General features: G+C 33.1%; 1 protein-coding gene across 22 annotated transcripts in view; it reads left to right on the plus strand.

The window, feature by feature from the left end:
• The window catches only part of QKI (QKI, KH domain containing RNA binding), a 182,524-nt gene that overhangs the window by 80,348 nt on the left and 79,069 nt on the right, over positions 1-23,107 (plus strand). For all 22 annotated transcript variants that reach the window (XR_008915881.1, XR_008915882.1, XR_008915883.1 and 19 more), the window contains one exon: positions 21,439-21,555. Coding sequence is in view for 13 of the 22 variants with exons in the window: in XM_056814371.1 (XP_056670349.1) it covers positions 21,439-21,555 (117 nt within the window). In the remaining 9 variants the exon portion in view is untranslated. The remainder of the gene's footprint in view (positions 1-21,438; positions 21,556-23,107) is intronic.

Below are 23,107 nucleotides of genomic sequence, written 5' to 3' on the forward strand. Positions count from 1 at the left end.
AGTTTTAATCTGAGAACTTGGATTCAGTTCTTTTCTCTGCCACTTCTTACCTTTGTGATAAGTTAAGACATTACACCAACTCAGGTTCCACACTCTTTACTTGATGGTCCCTAAGGGTCTTTTCCAACTATAAATTAATTTCTGTAAGATCTGTAACCTGGAATCCTTTAAAGTGTGGTACATTTTCCTAATAAAATCCTGCTATTTCTTCCTGGGCCATCTTAATTGTTCGTGTAATGTACAAAACAGCATTGTCTCCTTGTTCCAAACTACTCTGTTTAAAAAATATTTCATTGGTATTCTCTCTTCTCTTCTCTTCTCTTCTCTTCTCTTCTCTTCTCTTCTCTTCTCTTCTCTTCTCTTCTCTTCTCTTCTCTTCTCTTCTCTTCTCTTCTCTTCTCTTCTCTTCTCTTCTCTTCTCTTCTCTTCTCTTCTCTTCTCTTCATTTGGCATCACTTGCTATATGCAAACTTTGCCTCATCTCTCACTTGAATAGTTCGTATTTAATACAATATAGTCAAACAAAAGATCACATCTTGGATTCATTCAGTAGTTTTAACCTTTTAATCTTTCAAAAAGTAGGAAGCTTGCTACTTATCAGGTTTCTGATGTCATGATTGAGCACTACATTGATCAGAAGGTTTAAATCAGTTATTATTGGATCCATTTTTACACATTATTCTGATTGCCTTTATATCAATTTTTTTAAAGCTCTTGCCAGGTTTTGTTGAGTTTAGCATTAATTTAAAAAATTCTATATCATAACTAGCTCTGCTAATTTACGAATACTCGTTTTTTCTCTCATTCTTTGCTACATCAAAAACTACTGTTATATACTATACACATATTTGAGCATATACAAGTAGGCAGCTAGATGGTGCAGTAGATAGTGTCAGGTCTAAAGTCAGGAAGACTCAAATTCTTAAGTTCAAATTTGGCCTGAGACTCTTGTTAGTTGTGTGACCTTGGGCAAATCACTTAACCCTGTTTGTCAAAGTTTCTTAATCTACAAAATGAGCTGAAGAAGAAAGTGGCAAACCAATCCATTATCTTTATCAAAAAAAACCCTCCAAATTGGGTCTCAAAGAGTTGGACAAGATTGAAAATAACTGAACAACAAAATATACACATGCACATACATGTAAATAGATATATATTTTTTCCTTTTACATATGGATCCCTTTCTTTGTGCACACACCCCCCCCCCCCCCACTTTCTTATTTATCATTTATTTTAAAGTTGTCACTGGGGTCATGAGTTTGCAGTTTAGTTCCAGGTTGCTTTCACAAATGGTTGGTTCAATTCACAAGTTCATCAGTGTTGCATTTGTATTCTTGCCTTCTTATAACCCCTCTAACAACTGGCATTTCCTTTTATCTTCTTGACCAATCTGATAGGTATGAGATGTGGAACCTCAGCATTAATTAATTTATTCTTATTAGTGATTTGGATTTTCATAGCTTATTTTGGAAATCTTACTGTTGACCATTTATCTATTGAGCAATACCTTTTTCTCTATCAATTAGTAATACATTTTGAATATTATGCTTTTTGTTAGAGAAATTTTTAAAGATTTCTCCCTTAATCTAATTTCCCCCCTTTTAATTCCAAGTGCATTGATTTACTATTGAAAAAATGGTACTCATTTTTTATAATCAGTTGTTTATTTTATTATAACTCTTCCTTGTGTTCTTAAGAACTCTTGCCCCATTCATAATAATGTCAACTCTAAAGATTTGCCTCCTTTGGCCCTTTTGTGTTGTGACCCCTCTATCCCCAAGTGTGTGTGTGTGTGTGTGTGTGTGTGTGTGTGTGTGTGTGTGTGTGTGTGTGTACACACACACACACACACACGTACATCTAAGAAAAACAAATATTCTTTGGATGTGGCAATTTATGCCTTATTTTTACCACTATTACTCTTAACAAATATGTGGATGATAAGCATACACTTCTATCAATCCAGTGAAGTCAGAAGTAATTATTGTTTGTTATTAAATTATCTTCCTGTTCACTTCGCTTTGCATTAATTCATATAAATCTTCCCATAGTTACAGATTATGGAACAGTAATATTCTGATATATCCATGTTTTACTGTTTAGATAGTACACAGTTTGATACCATCCACTTTGTTTCAAGATCTTGCCTATTGAGAAAAGGTGCTCTTGTATATTTTAATATATAAAAGGCCTTTTTACTTTATGAATTGCTTTTCCAATTACATGTCATGCTCTATAAAATAAATTTTCTTTATAAAACATAAGGTCCATGAGGGCAGAGATTATTTCAATTTTTTCTTTGTTTCCCCAGTCTCTTAATCAATACTTGTTGATTGATTTGTATGTTTTGTTTCCAGGGTGGATGGCTATTGTTATAAGGAAGAGAGGGTTAGAGCAACTTTGCAGAGGCATGAGACTAACGGAGAGAATTCCAGAATGGGAGATTCAGTTAACTGAGGTTTTAGGGGTCTTTTCTCTGGTTTTGACTTAGAGAGACAGGAGGCTTTTCCTTAGTGGCTGATACTACCCTATATTATCCTGAATTCCCTATCCTGTTTTGCTTTCTGACTGCCATAACTGTTCTGCTACTCTACTTCCCTGCCTGCTTTGCTGTTTAGTTTTATCTACTGTAGAACCTGGTGATCCTGAACCATCTGGCATCTGATTGTGAGACCAGGCCTGGATCCTTTTGGATCTAGGATCTTCCCTGGACTCTTATCAGGCTTACACAGACCTTTTTCTTTAAACCAACTAAGGGGGGGAGGAGTTTAGTATAATTTATCCAAGATCAGGGACTGGGGATTTAGGCAGTTAGGGAGGATTTGTGTAGGAAAAATCACTCTGAAGAATTCTCTGTAAAGAGATATTAGATCCTAGTTATTAGTTAGAAAAATTAGCTATAGGTTATCCCATACTCTTTTACCTTATTCTTTTAGTAAACCTACTTCCCATTTTATTTGAGTGGTCTCTGTGTGTCATCTGAGAGTCAAGCTCTGCCTGACTAGATTTGTTGGCCTTCCCAAATCTGTTACTCTTCTGATACTGGCCCAAACCTATCCATCTGGTCCCATCCCCTAAATCACCCTCATAACACTAGGCTGGTGTGTCTTTCGGATAGTCTTAGAGGTGATAGAGGAGGATCTATAATGTAGAATTCATTGTTAACAGTTTAATGCTATACATGTAAAGGGCATTTTGTATACTTTTTTAGCAGTGGAAAATCCTATTCTTTGGACCTTTTCCATGATTTCCTCATGGCTGTGGCAAATACATTTGGCAAGCATTTTGATGCTCATCATAAGAGAATTGTTGAGCAAAATAGATAAAGCGTGTGTGCGTGCGCACACGGCTTTATTTATTTTGCAGAGTACAAGTCATTTAATCTCCTTTAGCCTTATTGTCTTCTTAACATAAAATGGGGATAACAACACTTATGGTTTGTTCCTTACCAAATTATAGTAAGGATTAAACGAGAATGCCTTTAAAACATTTTGTAAGCTTTAAAGAGCTATTGCAAATGCATTTATTTTCAATTATTGCACCCTCCTCTTTTTTTTTTTTGCTATCTACTGGTATTTTCTGTAGATCTCTTATCTATTATATTATTTTTGAACACTTCTATTATATAGAAGCATCTTTGAAAGGAATGTTTGCCTTAACCCTTCATAAAGAATATTATCAAGAAATGTTAGATCTTAATTTTTAAAGAATAAGATAAGAAAGTATATTTGGATTAGTCACATTTTAAAAATATGCTACTCTTTATGAGCTATTCTTTTTTAGTCTTCACTTTGAAAAATCTTGAAGTTGATTTTAATGCTCTTAAAATTATGCTACATATGGTATTGTTTTCATATATATTTGGTCAGATTCTTTACTCTTCCTGACTTCATCTTAAATACTACGTTTTCTTGTAATATTTTGTATGCTGAGATAGTGCTATTGTATTACAATAGTTTCGATATTTCTCATGGAAAAATAGATCACCATAGAATTCTCATTGATTTGTCACTTTCCCCATAATTTTTGTTGTTTTCCTAATTTCTTTTATAACTGTTCTCAGAATGTTTTGGTATAACCAGAGTCTTGTGCTTACTCTTTAATGTTGTGGTTTTTTTTTCCTCTTTTATTTTTTCAGGTCATAGTATTCAGAGTTAGTGAATTGTATTCATTAAACATTTGCTAGATGCTACATAAATATTTATTAAATGACGATTGTGCTCCATTGTGCTAAGTGCTAGAGATACAAAGGAAGATAAAAGACAGTCCTTTCCATCAAGGAGCTAACTGTTTGATAGAAATAATCTTCATTTACCTTCTTCTATACTGTTTTGTAAATAAACTTGTGCTCAAAACTATTCTGCACTGACATCTTTCTGCTTGGCAAGGAGATCAAGTGTTAGATAGCAGAGATGGTTTCTAGGAACTTTTTGTTTCCCAGAGACTGTTAAGCATTTTGTCTTAATTTTTCCCTTTACTGTTATTAATTTATTTGCTTGTTGTTACCACATCTCTCTCTCTCTGCACACTACATAAGATGTGTATGTGTGTCTATTTTTGGGTTTCTATTTAGCAGTACTTCTCATGATAGACATTCAGATGTTATTCTTCAAACTAATTCCATAGCTGCATAGTGTTCTCTTTGTTAACTTGTTTCACTCTTCATAATTTTGTGTAGATCTTTCCAAGTTCTAAAAAAATTATCCTGTTCTTTATTTCTTATGGCTTATTAGAATTCCATCACAATTATATGCCACAACTTGTTCAGCCATTCTGTTGATGGATTTCCCCTTAATTTCTAGTTCTTTGCCGTCACAAAGAGGAGAGCTGCTATAAATATTTTGGAACAGAAAATCTTTTCCTTTTTTCTCTGATCTCCCTGGGAGACAAACTCAACAATGGTATTGCTGGATAAGGGTTTTATATACACAAGTTTTATAATTCTCTGGGCATATAATTCCATACTGTTCTCCTGAATGAACAGCTCGGTTCATAGTTCCAGTAACAATATATTAGTGTTCCCATTTTTCCACATCCTCTCCAATATTTTTCATTTTACCCATTTATAATTTTAGCAAATCTGATAGGTCTGAGATATCTTAGAATTATTTTGATTTGCATTACTCTAATGAGTTATGATTTAGAGCATTTTTTAATATGCCCATATTTTGCTTTGATTTCTTAATCCAAAAACTCTGTATTCATATCTTATGACCACTTATCAGTTAGGGAATGGCTTATAGTCTTACAGATTTAACAAAGTTCTCAATATATTTTAGATATGAGACCTCTCTCCAAGGCAGTGTCTGTAACCAACCCCCAACCCCCACCTCCCATTTGCTGCTTTCCTTCTAAACTTGGCGACATCTGTTTTATTTGTACAAAACCTTTTAAATTTAATTTCCTTTCCTATCTATAAATCTGATAGATAACAAGTTCCATTTTCTCATGATATGTTTATATTTTCCTTTATGTTTAGGTCATGTATCTTATTTTGATCAAATCTTTATAAATGGCATAAGATATTGGTCTATGCTTCTTTCTAATGGAGTGATTTCCAATTTTTCCAGCAATTTTTACCAAATAGTTAATTCTTATTCTGAAAACTTGAATCTATACTTTTGTCAAATATTTACTGCTATTAGTTTGTGAATCTGTTCTGTTCTGTTCCACTGGTTTATCTTTCTATTTTTTAGCCAATACTAGGTAATTTAATAATTTAACTGCTTTGTAATATAGTTTAAAATGTGGTACTGTGAGACCTTATTCTTTACATTTTAAAAAAATTGTCATTTGATACCCTTTTTAAAAAATAATATTTCCCTCATGACATGTAAAAGGAATTTCTGAAACATTCTTTTTTTTTTTAAGTTTTTAATTCTGAATTTTCTGCCTTCTAATGCTTCCTGCTTCACTCCCTACTTGACCTCCCTCCTCTCTGTGGATGGTAAGCAAATGGATATGGATTTTCTATTTTCAATCAGTGTTAAACATTTTGTAGATGAGACTTCAAATTTAAAGAAAGAAAGAAAATGAAGTATGTGTTTCAATTTGCATTCAGACTCCATCAGTTCTTTCTCAGAGGGCAGGATGCCATTTTTCATCATGAATATCTGAGATTGTCTTGATCACTGTATTACTGAAAACATCATTCACAGTTGTTCATCAAGAAATGTTATCGCTGTGTTATGTTTTTCTGGTGTTGCTCACTTAACTTTGCATCAGTTCTTGTAAGCCTTTCCACATTTTTCAGAAAACATCCCATTTGTCATTTCTTATAGCACAATAGCATTTCATCACTATCCATATACCACAATTGTTTTAGCAGTTTCATAGTTGACAGATAACCCTTCAATTCTGAATACTTTACTACCACAAAAAGAAGTATAATAATTTTTTGGTACAAATAGATCTTTTCACCTATTTTTGGTGGTGGTGGTCGTGATGGTGGTGGGAAATCTCTTTGGGAGGTATACCTAGTAATGGTATTGATGAATCAAAGGGTATTCACAATTTTAGAATCCTTTGAACATAGTCCCAAATTGCCCATTATCACCAATATTATTTAACATAATATTAGAAATGCTAGCAATAGCAATAAGATGAAAAAAGAAACTGAAGGAATTAGCATTGAGCAGAGAGGTAATTAAACTATATATTTGCTGATGGCATGATAGTATATGTGAAAAATCCTAGAAATTCAATGAAAAAGTTAGTTGAAAATAATTTTGGTAAAGAAGCAGGATATAAAAAACATCCACATAAATCATCAGCATTTTTTTATATTGCTGACAACAAGAAGAGATGGGAAGTTACTCCATTTAAAGTAACCACCGATAGAATAAAATACATGGGAATATACTTGCCAAACCAAACTCGGGAACTATATGAACATAATTATAAAACACGTTTTAAACAAATAAAATCCAGTGTCATTAAATGGAGAAATATTCAATGTTCATGGATAGGCAGAGCCAATGTAATTAAAATGATAATCCTACTTAAACTAACCTTACTTTCAATGCTGTCCCAATTAAATTGCCAAAAAATTGTTTTGAGTTAGGAAAAATAATTACAAATTTAATTTGAGAAAATGGAATATCAGACGCATTAATGGAAAGGACATAAAGGAAGGAAGTCTGCCCATGCCAGATTTTAAATTGTATTATAAAGAAATAATTATCAAAACTATCTGGCACTGGCCAAAAACTAAAAAGGTAGAGCAATGAAACAAGAAAGATATACAACAAAAAACAGTAAACAATTATAGTAATCTTTGTTTGACAAAGTCATATATCCAGGTTTTGGAGATAATAAATCAGTGTTCTGTAAAAATTGCTGGGATAACTGGAAGCTATTGTGATAGAAATGAGATATAGATCAATACCTAACACCATTCTAATGCAACTAAGATTAAATCAAAATAGACATATGATCTAAATATAAAAGGAGATACAAGGAACATGCCTATCAGAGTTTATGGGTAGTAGATTAATTTATAAGTCAACAAGAGATGGAAAGCATTGTGAAATGTAAAATGAATAATTTTTATTACATAGAATCGAGAAGTTTATGTACAAATAAAATAAATGCTTCCAAGATTTAAGAGGAAATCAGGAAGGGGGGGTAAATAAAGACTGCCTTTCAAATAGTTTTTATGCCTAAAATATAGCAAACTTTCCCCAATTTTAATAAGAATAAGAGCCATCCCTCAATTGATAAATGGGCAAAAGATATTGAGACAATTTTCATATGAAATCAAAGCCCATATATATAGGTATACAAAAAAATGCTCCAAATCACTGAAATGCCAATTAAAACAATTCTTGAGATAATACTTGAGACATTACTGCACTTACTTTTACTATTACTTGAGATATTACTGCCTAAGATGACCGGAGAACAAAGTGACAAATGTTCAAGGGCACCCATTTTAGAATTACTCAGGGAGTTATAAAATACCATTTGGGGGGTCTAGTCTGTTTCCCCAGGAGATCAGGGAAAGAGAAAAAGATCACATATGTTCCAAAACATTTCTAAAACTTTTCTCTTTGTAGAGGCAAAGAATTGGAAACTGAGAAGATGGGAAATGGCTGAACAGATTTTGGTATATAATTGTGATGGAATACTATGGTAGTATAAGAAATGAACAGAATGATTTAAAAATTTTTGGAAAGAATATATATGATAATGAACAGTGAAATGGGTAGAATCAACTGTGAATGTTACCTTAAAGTAAATATAAAGGTACATCCTTGCCTTCCTGTGATGCTGGGAGGGTAGGGAAAGGCTGGAACACTTCTAGATGGTATTTATTATGTAGATATGAAGAAGAGTAACCTAAACATATAGGAGAGTTGTGATTTTATTTGAGCAATGTCTTCTTTTCCTTTGTATGTGGAAATTCTTGTTTGGTTTTGTAAAATTTAGAAAGAAAACAAAAGGTATGTTTGAAAAGTTTAAAATACATTAAATGCCCTCCCCCCGCACTCCCCCCCCCCCCCCCCAGTGAATTATATTCATTTTTATTGGGCATGTAATCCCTAGTTGTAATCCCATTTCTTTCACACTTTGGAATGTCATATTTCTGACCCTCAGATACTTTATGGTAGAAATAGCTAAATCTTATGTGACTCCATGATAATTAAATTGTTTCTTTCTAGTTGTAGATAGTATTTTCTCATTAAACCTGGTAGGTCTAGAATTTGGCTGTAATATTCCTTGGATGCTTCATTTATGAATCTCTTTCTGGATGTGATTGATGGATTCTTTCAACTTCTACTTTTCCTTAAGATTCTAGGATACCAGGACAATTTTTTTGTATCTCTTCCATTTGGCCAATTCTGCTTTTTAAGGAGTTGTTTTTTGTTTTGTTGTTGTTGTTGTTGTTGTTGTTGTTGTTGTTGTTGTTTACAGTTAGGCTCTTTTGTTGTCATTTTGGGTTGTTGTTGTTTTTTTTTGAGGGGTGCAGTTTATTATATAACTTTTCACTATATATTAAAGTTGGGCTCTTATCCTAAATTGGAGACTCTACTCTCAAAAACTTCTTGTTTTTGCTTATTGCTTGTAAAGCTTCTCAATCTAATTCCTGCCTTGAATTGGTGGGAGATCTCATTGCACACTTGCATAGCCTTACTGTTTGTTTACCTATTGTAGGTGACACTTCTGGCTTGCACCAGTTAGGGGTCTCAGGTCCTGATTTGCTCAATGGGGTACTGCCCTATTTACTTGTAGAGTGAAGGAACTTTCTGCTGCCTGACTTGCTTAGGTGGTAGGGCCTTGCTGACAACTGTGGAAGGTTGTGGAGGGCCTGTTTATGTGTAGGTGGTCCTTGCTGATTGCTTGTTCTCCTCACTGCTGGCTGGGCCTAGGGGTTGGGGATCATTTCTGGCTTGCCCTAGAGGTATGACCTTCACTTATGAAGGTCAGCTTATGAAGGGCTGAAATTTTGCTTCTATCCATACTTGGGGTTGGGGAGGTTCTTGCCACTGACTTGCCCTTTTGTTACTCTTCACTTTTTGCTTTTCAAAGTAAATTTTGCTTTTTTTTTTCTAGTTCAGTAAAATAAATTGTTGGCAACTTGTTAGATACCACAGAATCAATAGATTTGTTCAAGTTTAATTTTCATTTATTCTATTGCCATTGCCCACTGTTACAGACAAAAGAGTTGTTGCCATAAACTATGACTGCGAAAATATGGGTTCAAGGCTTTGAATTGCCAAAAGCATAAAGATAATTTTTAGTGTCTTGATTTAAATAAAAAATAAGTGGTCGCCATGGGGAAAATTTCCAAATATGAACTACCCAAGTCAGCTGGGTTTTATGGAGATTTTAATTAATACAAATGAAGGAATTAAAGAAAGGGAGAGAGACAGAGTAAGAGGAAATAATAGGAAGGCTAGGGCTTAGGCCAATGGCCTAGGCCTTTCTTTTAAGAGAGAAAACTAAGTCAGTCTTTAATCACTCACCACAAGATTGTCCCAAGCAAAACTCAGTGTTCAGAGAGACCTTCCAGTTCAGCTCCTGAGCTCAACTGATCCAAACTCCCCCAAACTGGTTTAGACAGCTCCTTTTAAAGAGAATTTTCTCCTATGTCACCTCCCCTAAGTTTTCATGTCTACCAATCACAGTAGACATTTTCCAAAGAACTGACCATTCTTAATTCACATCTTGTTATCACCTTCTCTTGGTAGACTAAAACCTCTGAGTAATTCATCTCTTTGCTAAGCTTGCCCTTTTAGTGATTAACTTAACCTTCATAGTTACTTAGCACCCTTTTGTATTAGATCTAAAAATAGACCTAGCTTAAGGGCTTTTGTCTCACTATAAGTATGGGTTCCAGACTTTTTCATTGTTCAGTTAGGAGTTTTACAACTTTATCTTCCCCTTAAGGTATGCCTAAATATGGGTGGAGTAAGGTTAAGTTCTCAATACATTCCTGACCAAGTACCTGCATTGTTTAAAATGAGGAATAGCTTAATCAAATCTTCTGAAGTAGAGTCTGAAAATTTTTAAGATTCACACCACCCATGAACAATTAATATTTCTTCACTTATTTAAATCTGACTTTATTCATATAAAATGTTTTATAATTATGTTCCTTTAGTTCCTGGCTTTGTTTTGTTAGTTAGACCACCTGATAGTTCAATATGATTATTTTAAATAGAATATCACTTTCTGTCTCTTCTTTCAGATCTTTATAAGTGATATCTAGAAATGCTGATGATTTATGTGGATTTATTATATATCCTGCTACTTTCCCAAAATTATTGATAATCAACTAATTTTTTAGTGGTATCTCTAGAATTTCCTACATACATCATATTATGTAGTAAAGAGAGAGTTTTGTTACCTCTGTTCATTCTTATTCCTCCAAATTTCTTTTTTCTCTTTTTGGTTTTTGCTAGCGCTTCTAATACAGTATTAGATAATTTATTGGAAAGGCTTCTAACATCCCTGTTAAAATATTTGCTGATAATTTTAGGTAGATGCTTCATACAATTTTTTAAGAAAATATCTGTGTATACTTATGATTTTACAGTGTTTTAAAATTGGAATGTTTTTGTTGTCGAAGCCTTATTTTGTATCTATTGCTATCATCATGAGTTTTTTTTTAATTATTATGATCAATCATTTTGATAGTTTTTCTTATATTAAGCCATCCTTGACTCCCTAGTATAAATACTGTTTGGTTACAGTGTATAATCTTTGTGACATATTATTGTAGTCTTCTAGCTAATATTTTATTTCATATTCTTTGCATTCATATTCATTAATCAAATTGATCTATAATTTTCTTTCTCTTTTCTTTTCCTGTTTGGGTATCAGCATTACATTTGTTTCATAAAAGGAATTTGGTAGGACTCCTTTACTTACTATTTCCAATAATTTAATATTTGAATTAGTTGATAGGTACAATGCACATATAAATTCATCTGATTATGATGCTTTTTTTTCCATAGGAAGTTTATTTGTGGCCTATTCAATTTCTTTTACTATAATAGGTTAATTTAGATATTCTATTCTCTAAAAAGAGTTTGTTAATTATTTTTAAAATTTTGATAATATGATAAAAAGTCAGCTAACTGTCTGTAATTTCAGTTGTAATCATATTCTCTCTTAATTTAATATTTATTTATTTTGACCTTTTCTGATCATCTTAGTTGACATGAAAACATTTTGAAGTGATTTTGTCCTATTGATACCTTGTTATTTCTTTTTCTTTCTTTCCTTTTTTTGTTGTTAAAACATTTTTGTATACTCATTTGAACTTATATTGTTCATGGTTGCTATGTCCACATCCAGATTTATTACTCAACTTCTTCAAGTAAATTTTAATACATAAATTTAAGTCTTTGTATTTGTTTTAGAAATCAATTCACCCATAGTTTTGCCATTAGATTAATTCTCTGGCCATGACATTCCAGAAAAATAAATGTTTGAAATGGCCTTTGTTATTGTATGGCCTCCTTCAATTCTGCAATTAATAGTAGTATAAAAAGCAATTGAGTGTACTAAGGATCACAGAGCTTTAAACCACCCACATAATTAAATATTATTATTTTTAATGTATAGTCTCCATTCTCCTATCAATAACCTGCTAAAAGAATCAATTGCATCTGTAACTCTTTTCTTTAAAATTCAAAAAAAAATAAGAGCAGTTACAGCTAACTGTATGATATTTAGGTTCCATTTGGTGAGGAGAGTAATGTGAGAATATGATTCAGTAGATATTGGCATCTTCATGATCACTTTTGTTAAACTAGAGATGATAAAAATTAGAATTTTCTTGTTAAGAGGGAACCCCCCTAAGAAAGTCAGTACCTTCTACCAAGGCTGCTTGGTGTTTGCTCTCATAGAGGTCTGTTTTTGGAAGCACTAAGGAGTTTCTTGACTTGCCCAGAGTCATGTTGTTAGTGTGTGAGACACTGACTGGCCTTGAACGCATGTATTCTAGAGTACAAGCCCTCATGACTGCATCTACTAAGGTTGCTTCCTATTATACAAGATCAATTATTTTTATTGGTTTTACATTGTATCCAAGGCCAACAAGAAAAAGTTTCACTTTATATTGCTTATAATGAACATAAAAAGATAGCTTTTATAGGGCAATGTGCTACAGAGAAAAAAATAGAAATTGTCTCAAGATTCTCTAATTTCAGCAACATATATTGACTTAATTTTTAAGTAGACTTATGAAGTATGGCAAAAAAATAGAAAATTGATTTGAGGCCAATAAATTCATAGAAAAGCAATGTTGACATTTCATAGTACTTAATATTTTGCTAAATATTTACCTATATCATTCAAAATGACCATCGATAATATATAGGTCAAGAATTGATGTCTCCATTTTATAGATGAGAAATTGAGCCTTATAGAAGTTATTTTCTGTAGATCAGTTTGATACTTTGGATCTTCTATATCATTTTGAGTATTCAATTTGAGATTGAAGATTGAACCTAGTTCTCATTCATTCTCATTTTGTCTATATTATACCCAAAGTTTTCCTCAGGAACCTACTTTCTTTATATTAAACATAATTACCTCCTGTGTTCTTTAGATCTTTCAGTCATGTTACTATAAAGATATATTCTGTTCTAGAATATCATTTGGAAAAGCCTTGTTTCTTCCTAATATATTAATGAAAGACAATCCTAGTGCAGGCTTATTTTTTTCTTCATAAAATTTTTGTAGATGTGGTAAAGTAGTCCTTTGGATTTAGTAGATAGTGATATCTTTATGATCACTTTTTAAAATAAAGTGTGAGCTTATCTTCATGCTTTTGATTAGCCTTTTGTTCCTATAGTATACTAGTTGATCTTGTATTGTCCCCAAAATTGTACTGCTTCTAGTATTGACCTCATTTTTCTAGTCCACTTGCTCTAAACATTTTGTACTAATAGTACAAAAACAGTGGCTCCAGTGTCATTGATGAACTTGCTTGTGAGTCACACAGGCTATAAATGTCAACATCATAATTTCAACCCATACTTTGATTCCAAATTTAGTTAATTGTGTTGAGCTTCTCTTCTTTTTTCTTGTTCCTAAAGAGAAAGAGTAGATAGAATTTTTTTAAATTTCAAAATACAACAAATAGAACTTTTTAATCCTTTGTTAACTATTTTCTTCTTCATTCTTTATTGCCATTTTATTTTCAATTTCTTAGCTTACCCTTTTAAATTTCTATTCTTTTTGACCTCTCTTTCTGTGGGGGTATTTTCTATTCAAGAACAGGAAAGGCAAATGATATAAATAGTAGTAGATGGTAAAATGAGTTGAACCCTGAAGGAAATTAAGATTCCAAAAGGTAAGGAATAAGAAGAGAATGTCTTTTCAGACATGATAGAGATAGGCTTTCCAGAGGCATGCTGGCAAGATGACAAATTTGAGGAGCAGTAAATAGGCCATGTTGAGTGTAATGTAGACCTCAGAGAAGAGTAATATGTAATAAGTCTATAGAGGTAAGGTAAAGTACAATTTTGAAGGCCTTTAAATAGTGGGGATTTGTCTTTCTTAGCAGTAGGGAGCCATTGTACATTCTTAAGCACCAGTGTGTGGCATGGGCTATACTTTTAGGAAGTAATTTTGGTAGCATTGTGCACAGTGTGGACATTGTGGACAATAGAGGTGCTGAGAGCCTAGAAGTAATAAATAAAATCATAGTATAGCTATACTTTAGGGGAATAATGACAAGGGGTGTTGGTAGCCATTTAGGAAGTGTAAATGAAGGTGACGGATACGGGTAATTGATGAGAGTTGGTAATTGATTGTCTATGGTCAGGAATAGGTGTGGGATGCCAGGAAGAACAGCAAGTAAATAACTGATACTACCAGGCTCTAGATAACTAGAAGGATAATTGGTATCCTTAGTAATAATAAGAATGTATGTATGAGGATCATGTTCAGGGAGAAACTTAATAAGTTATCTTTGGAGTATGTTAATTTTGATGGCTAGAGGATAGCCATGAAGGAAAATTTTGTTCAGAGTATAGAGTGAAATGAGGACACAGGACAGGACCGTGAAATATATTCTTCCTATAAAAGGATAGGACATGTGTAATAATCCTGTGTGATTTTCAACTGAATTGAAATCAAATACATCAAAGAGGCAATACCTTGCTTTAGGCATTAGAAGATCTTGAGTTTATTTTCAATTTTGCTGGGACATTGGAAAAGTCCTTTAGACTCTCTAGATTTTTGTCTCATCATCTTTACAATGAAAGTGTTGAACTAGATAACTAACCTATATGGTTTCTATATCTCATTTGACATAAACCCAGAAGAAACCATATATATAGGTTATGTCAAATGAGATATAGTATTTATAGAGTCCTTAGCATACTACCTTGCTCAGAACTGGTGTTATGTAAATGCTTTTGTAGTAACAATTATAATTAAATTTATGATCCTAGGATAAAATCTTCATTTAAATCTAAGGAATTTGAAAGATAACATTTTTATACCTTTACCTATAGATATTGAATGTATCCATGCTCCCTTATTATAAACATAAAATATTACTGCATTAGCTTTTTAACATTTTCCATGGGATGATTATTCAGAGATCACTCATCTTTCATCCTCATCCTTATTTCCACTGAATAGCATTCATCTATTGAAATTATGAGTGGAATATTGATTATGTTCTGTCTAATTCTGTGTACTATAGTACTCTTGAGAAATGGAAGCATTGTGGATAGAAACAGGCATAATAGTGGATCAAGGGGATTTGAGAAATAGAACCCCTATAGAGGAATTTTATATAACTCCTTGCTCCCCCGTTTTGTTGCAAATGCTATCTTCCTCTTTTGCAAATAATGAACATCTACTTAACGCTAGATTTTCCCAAGTTTTTTATTGTAGTTTCCCAATCATGTAATAGTCGCCACAATTCTGGAAGTTAATGCTTTGTAACCTCAATAACCAAATGGAGTTTATATGCGTTTTATAACCTCAGTTACTCTTATTTTCCATATTGGCCCAATAATAAGTGCTGACAACTGAACAAAACATTCTCTTCCCTAACTTTTTTTGTGAAAAATATAACATTAAATAAAACCCCCAAGTCAGATGAAACTTAAAGAACATAATAAGAAAAATAATTTGGATATTTTCATTTCATTCAGAGCAAGATAAATAAGAAAGGGATAACAACACTTTTCTTAAGAGGTTGGTGTAATGTGAACAGGTGACTGAGGAAGTCAAAACTACCCAACTATTCTTGGTCTTGTCTATCAAGAAGAAATGGTCTTGGAACTCTTCATTGTCAATATTCTTCAGAGAGATTAATTAAATAAATTAGAACTTAGTAAGAAAGTGCCTTGTACCTTAAAAATTTTCAGTTGTTTAGACTAAGATTCTTAAATTTTAACTATATTGCAACATGATCAGTTTCCTTTGTCATCCCATGTTTTCTTATTGTGCATTTAAGAACATTAATCTGAAAAAAGTGCTATAGAATTCATTAAACTACAAAGTCGTCCCTCATGACAGAAAAAGAGCAAAGAACCCTTCCTATATATAGTAGTAGAAAGACCACAAGATGAAAAGCCAGAAGATAGAAGTGTGAATTCTGGCTTTTATAATCATCTTTTTGTAGTCTGAAAGAGTTATCTTTGAAAATGCTGTGAAAACTCTTAAAGAACTTGCCCATCATACGGTGGCAGTATAATAAGTTATTAATGTCTTTCTAATAATTTCTTTAAGATTGTAAGAAAAAGTATGTTATTTTTTCATGATTTCATCCCTGCAGAAAGCTTTTCTTTTTACTAATTATACAGGGTTTTACCAACTTCTAGAGGATTTAGAGGGGGTGGGGGGGTTGACGGGTAAAATGGTAGTGGGAGGGGATAGTGGTAAAATGCCTTGACCAGGATTGTACTGTTGTATGGTGCAGGATGTGTGAGAATCTATATCTTCCCAAGAGTAAACTAGCTCTCCACTCTGTTGTGCTCCCTCTCAAGTTTGTTAACAGGAAGAGTCAATGAAGACATCACTTAAAAAAAAAAGACATTACTATTTAAAAAAAAAAAGAAATTAGAAGCTTGACTCCAGGACCTACAGAGTAGTAATTATATAGATATTTAATTTGATTATCGCTACTTAAAAAAGTCAGAGGGGATTATTGGAAGCTGTCCGCAGTTCTCATCATGCCAAACTAACTTCATTTCATTTTTAATAAGAATTATAGGAACATAGATATAGAGCTATAAGGGACCTCAGAAAAGCTATCGAGTGTTACAACTGTCCTTTTGTAGAAAATGAAACTTGGGGATAGTGAGTTGCCCAGTAAGATATGTGTAAGATTTGAACTTGATTAGAACTAATTCTATGACCAGAGCCACAATGTTATATAGAAGAGACCTAGTCATTATCAAATATTGATTGAACCCTTAATGTGACTCAACTCCTGCCCTCAAGAGACCTATTTTAGTTAGGGAAACAAGACAAACCTTATACACATGTGTTCCTCGAGGCAGCATAGTGTAGTGGCTATGGCACTTTACTTGGAAATCAGGAAGATTTAGGTTCAGTCTACTTTATTAGCTCTAAAACTTCAGTGGGAAAGACACTTTAACTTTGTGACTTATTCTTTATTTGTAAAGCAAAGGTATTAGACTTGATGTCCTATTACTAAAATTACTTTTAGCTCCATATTTATATGATCCATTGTTCTACATTAATTAGTAACCAGTTTAATTCAGACACTTTGGACTGAATTATCTCGGCACCACATTATGGAAGCTGTATGGATAGCAAGAAGAAATTAACCAGGAAAGTGAAGACTTTGCCAAAAAATGATTGTGATCAAAGCAGTAGAATATACCATACAAGATAGTTGTAGAAAGTCAAGTGAAAATGTGTATTTAAAATCCTTGAAGAATTTTGAATGGTTAATTGTTTTCATGGTTTGTAGATGAGTGGAATGAAATAGAATGACCACCAACTTAAATTCTAATTATAAAACTGGGGTAAGAGAGTAGATAGTAGAAGATGCAATTTTTACTCATTAGTAAGGGTACATATTCTTATGGCAATGCTCAACACATGGGTGCTGATACAAGCATTTTATAGATTCCTGACACAAGACCCTGCACCCCCCCCCCCACCCCCTCTTTGCAATACTCCATGATCTAAAGGCCAAACTTACCATCTAGGTGTGAAAGTCTAGCCAATTAGAAAACAATAGTATGAGTTTCAACACTGGTTGGAAGGGGTGGAGAGGGTTATGAACATATAGCTATATCCTGGAAAGACTCCTGAGGTCAGAGGAGATAAGGAGGTAGGAAAGCCTAATGGTTTGCTTTCTTGAGATAAAAGGCCTCACTTGGCCTGTGGCAATAACAGAATGTCCTTGAAGTCTTATTTTTAAACCCTAAGCAGGCTTCCATTTTCTAATGGGGTCTATAATGGAATCCCACCTGAGAAGAACAAATTCTTTTCTCTCTCTCACACATAAATGATTTGGCTTTGACATACATTTTTAAATTCCAGTTTCTGGAATATTGATTTACAGTATTCTTACACCAGTGCTTCATGACCTTTTTTGTGTCATGAATCCCTGTGGCACTCCAGTGAAGTCTGTAGATCCTGTCTCAACAGTGTTGTTTTTTCTTCCCGGACAGTGTTTTTCATAAAAGAATAAAATAAAACATATAGAATAAAAAACAGAACTCATTATATTAAACTGTAGTTGTCATTTTTAAAAAGTTCATTTGTCCCATTTTGGTGTTCCTAATGCACCATACCAGTGATTTTATTCTTCTGCTTAAAGTGTCAAGTTCCCAATTTTCTTGGAAATAAATTACAATCTCTCAACTTGCCTTCTTTCAAAGTCCTTTACAGTTCTTATTTCCTTATGCATAATCTATTCCTTGTTTAAGCTCAGCTTCTGAATGTTTTAGGAAAGTGCCTTTTTTCTACTCTCTTTGGAATTCCTAGAGCTATGTTGCTTTAGGCACCTTTTAAATAGTGGAAAACTTTAGTCTTGGTCTGTGTTAGAGGACATAATGACTAAATGAAATAAAATTATTCTTTAAATAATTCATGTTAGTCAATTGTTTTTTAACCTCTGTAAAAGTGTTAGGGAAGAGAGTGGTAGTTGTGTTTCTAGCTTTTGTTTTAAATGATGATAGCTATTGATTTGAAATATTATGACTACCAGCAAGCATCCATATAAACATTTTTTTAGGGAAAGTCTGACTGGAGAAAACATTAGGGGATTAAGTAACCAATTAGTGTTTATTAAATGATGACTGTGCCAGGTTTTATGTCAAGTCTTTGGGGGAGGTGGGTCCAAAGGAAAACAATATAGACTGTGCCCTTAAGGATTTTGTATTCTAATGTGGGTAAAACACTTACAAATGGCTATACACAGAGGATACATATACAAAATGTAAATACAATGTAATTTTAGAGGTGGTTCAAGACTGGGAAGGATACTGCAAGAGGGTGAGATTCAGCCTCACTAGGAGGTGAGGAGGGAGAATGTTGTAGACATGTGGGAGAACCAATGAAAAGGAAATTAGTGTCATATATAGGAATATTAAATCAACCAGTATAGCTGTATCTTAAAATGTTAATGAAGAGAAGGGAGATGGTATAGTAAACTTTTAGGAAGATTAGAAAGCTAGAAAGATCTACATTGTGAAGATCTTTGGGACACTGGAGTTTAGTGATTATTTTGTGGGGAGAAGGGCAATGTAGTCAGACCTATGTTTTAGGGAGATAATTTTGGAAGCCGAGGAGAGAAACATGAGGCAGGGAGTCCAACCTGTTGTAATGATCGAATTGAAAGGTATCTTTAGCAGGGTGCTGGAGGTATTAGGAGATTAAAAAAAAAAATAAATGACATGACTTGAATAGATTGAATGTGGAGTCAAGTTGACTTGAATTGAGGATTAGATCCTGTGTGAAATGAGAATGATAGTTCCCTCAACAATATTATAGAAAGTTAAGAAAAATAGAGAGTTTGAGAGGAAAGATTACTTTTGGGGAGAATTTATTGAATTTGAGATATCTATGAGACATCCATTTCAAGATGTTAAAGGGCAATTGATGACAGGAAACTAGAGCTCAGGATAGAGATAGGTTTAGGAATAGAAATAGGTGTCAGTTGCTTATAGGTGATCATTAAACACAAGAGAACTGATAAGATCACCAAACAATACAGTATTGAGGGAGAAAAAGACAATGCCCAGTTCAGAATCCATTGTTAATGGTTGCACCCGGGATGAAGAAGTTAGCAAAAGGAGATTTAGAAGTAGTAATAAGATTAGTAGGGTGACTCAGGGAAAAGTATAAATTAGAAAAACCCGATGATTTTAAAGAGCAGCGTGCATTTAGAAAAGCCTACTGGACAATATTGCAAGTAAAGAAGTATCCTGGGTCGAGAATTGAAGAAGAGCAGAGATTTGGCAATTAAGAGAAACTGTTAAACTTTTAAGTTGCTGATTCACTTGAATGATAAGTTAAATTGCAAATACTCTAGAAGCCTCTGAGAATAGAGGAATTAAAGGCATCATAATTTGGAACTTTCTGAAGGAAATTACATAAGAAAGGGAGGAGAGCCACAAGATGATAGCTAGCTGTGATAATGGAGTTAATGGTGGAATTTTTGAGGATATGGGAGACCATAGAACTGTTTTTAGGCAGTAAGAGAAGGGGAACTCTTTGGTAGGGAGAGATGAAAATATTAACATAAGGGATGATAAAAGTGAGTGGAAAATTCTAGAGAAATTGAAAGAAGACCAACATCAGAGTTACATGTAGAGAGATTTGCCTTGGTGAGGATGACCACCTCTTCATGTAAGATAATGGAGGAAGACTTCTGAGGTTCTATTGAGGTGAGGAAGGCAGAAGTTCTCTGCTAATGGTTTCAATTTTTTTTTTGTAAGAAGTAAAATAATAGTATTTTCAGCAGAGAAGAATAGGGAGATTGAATTCCTTGGGAATCCTAAATTGATGAAAAGATTTGGAATAGCCACAATGGAATGTAAGAAAAGCATATCAAATAGGGAAGTACAAAAAGATTGCTTTGCTAAAGTGAAGCCCAGTTGAGATAATGTAATAAATTTGTAATAGAGCAAACTAGCTAAAGTAACTCAGTATGAGCATTATCATTTGGAGACCTTGAGTATTAATTTATCCTTTAAAAAGTAAGTAGCTGTAGTGGGAGCAGCTAGGTAACTTAGTGGATTGAGAGCCAGACCTAGAGACATCATTTTCCTCATTCTATTTGTCCTTAAGAGTCATCTTAATATGAAGCCTTCTTTGAGTATTATAATTTATTATTTTATATTTGATTTTTATTATCATATTTGAATTTATTGATATACTTTTATATTATATTTTATTATTGATTAGCATATAATATATGAACTATTTAAGTAACTCATTGTATTTACTATTTTTACTATATATGCCATGCTGTAAAGTACTTAATTATGGTCTGCCTTAAAGGTTCTAGAAATTGTTTCATGAGTCTTAGTCTTATATCCCCATTTAGAATGTAAGTTTCTACAGATCAGAGGGGATATATTCTTATTTATATATTATAAATAATATATTTATATTCTTTTGCCTTATTTCTCCATAGTTAATTATTGGGAAATATCAGTACTACAAGGATTTTAAATTCCTTTGATGCTACTACTTTTAAAACAAATTATAACCTTTCTATCATTACTTAATAAATTGTCTCTGATGGGGGGAAAATATATATGGTACAATCTTTGTGGTCTTAGTCATGCATGGACTCGTTATTTTTCAGTCAAATGCTTTCTTCCTATTCGATTTTATGATAACATTAAAAGGAAGAATTATAAGCAAAATTATTTTCCTTTATTCTTAATCAGTACTTTACCACAAAGTTGAACTACTTTTATGAATGAGATAGAAAGATTAAAGGCTAAATCAATAATTTTTGTATTCCAGTTTAACTTTGTTGGAAGAATCCTTGGGCCCAGAGGACTAACAGCTAAACAACTTGAGGCAGAAACAGGATGCAAAATAATGGTCCGAGGCAAAGGATCAATGAGGGATAAGAAGAAGGTAAGTCTTTGGAAAAGATGGAAATGTAAAAGCAAACTTTCATATTTGGTGTTCTCACTTTTGCCCTTATTTATAAATAATAATTAAAAGTCCCATGGATACGTGACAAAGTAAAGCAAAAGTTATACAGGTACATCATCCTATTTGTCTTCTCTCACTGAGTACTTATCTTTGAGATAGTAAAAGAATTACCTTTAGGGTAGGGAAGAAAGCAATTGTGAAGCCTTAAAGTAATTTTTAAACTGTGAGTTTTTCTTTGCCTGTCTCATTAATGTTCCCTCTTATGCCCACATTTTTTAAACTGTATTTTGATCAGTGTGTCTAGGAAATTTGCAAGTAATTGAAAATAAGTGATATGATCTTCTAAGAATAGTGTCAAGACTACACAAACTCAGCTGAAGGTAGTGAGGATATCTAAGCAAAATAACTTGTATTTTTAAAAGCTATAAAGGAGAGTCGAGAAGATCCAAATTGATAAAACTGTTACAGGGAAGTTAAAGGAAGGGAATCGATATGGAAAGAAAGCAGCACTACTCAACTCTTGCCTTGCTTATTTTTCTGCCTAGGAAAATAATCTTTGGATTCAAAAGATGAAAACAAAAATTACTAATAAGGAGTTGATTTCAAAGTGAGATAAGGACATGAGATAATAAGAAGAGCCTGTGAGTTCAAGTTACTTAATCCAAGTGAACTATGCATAGGGATACTAAAAAAGTTATTTATTATTTTAACAGATAAAACAGAAGGGTTTAGAATTATAAACTACTCGAGAATTAGAATTTGAATGGATCTTAGACATTGCTGGTTCAACCAACTCATTTTGTAGGAGACTACTTGAGAGCTAAAAAGGCTATTAGATGCTTACGGTGGCACCAAAAGTAAATAGCATACACTGGCTTTGAATTTATTTCACCCAATTTCAAAGCCTATGCATTTCTGGTGTACCGTACTTTTATCCTGAATGTAGTCTTATTCCCTATTATTACCTATAGAAGTTTTCCAACAACTGCCAAATAAAATTCAAATTTTGCTGTTTTGTATTATCCCGCTATGGTCTGGCTTCAACCCATCTATATAGTCTTTATTCTTTGTCCTACCCTGCAACCTAACTATACTATTTATCACACTCTTTCCCAATGAGCAATCATGTATCCAGAATTAAACACCCCATTCTCTTTCCTTGAAGTATAAGAATAGCCAATATCTTACCATTTGGGAGACCTTTATATCCTTTCAGGATTTTGCTCAAAGCCAGGTTTGGGGGCTGTTTAAAGAAGCAGTTCTTGACATCCTTATACTAGCTCCTTTCTAAAAAAAAATTCATTACATATACAGTTGTATTTCAAAAGAAATGTGGCTTTTTTCTTGGGAGTAAATTTGTGAATTGCTTGCAGGAAAAGGTTTTATCACCTGATTGCCAAGGTTGTGGATAAAGCTTCTCTAAATCTGACTAGGCTGGTTCTTAGATAACATCCTGTTGCTAGAGAGTTATTTGAATTCTTCCCAGATTTATATTTCTGCAATGGCTCTTGAAAACCTAATGTCACTTCTA

Source organism: Monodelphis domestica, chromosome 2, assembly GCF_027887165.1.
Source record: "Monodelphis domestica isolate mMonDom1 chromosome 2, mMonDom1.pri, whole genome shotgun sequence".
Lineage (NCBI taxonomy): Eukaryota > Metazoa > Chordata > Mammalia > Didelphimorphia > Didelphidae > Monodelphis > Monodelphis domestica.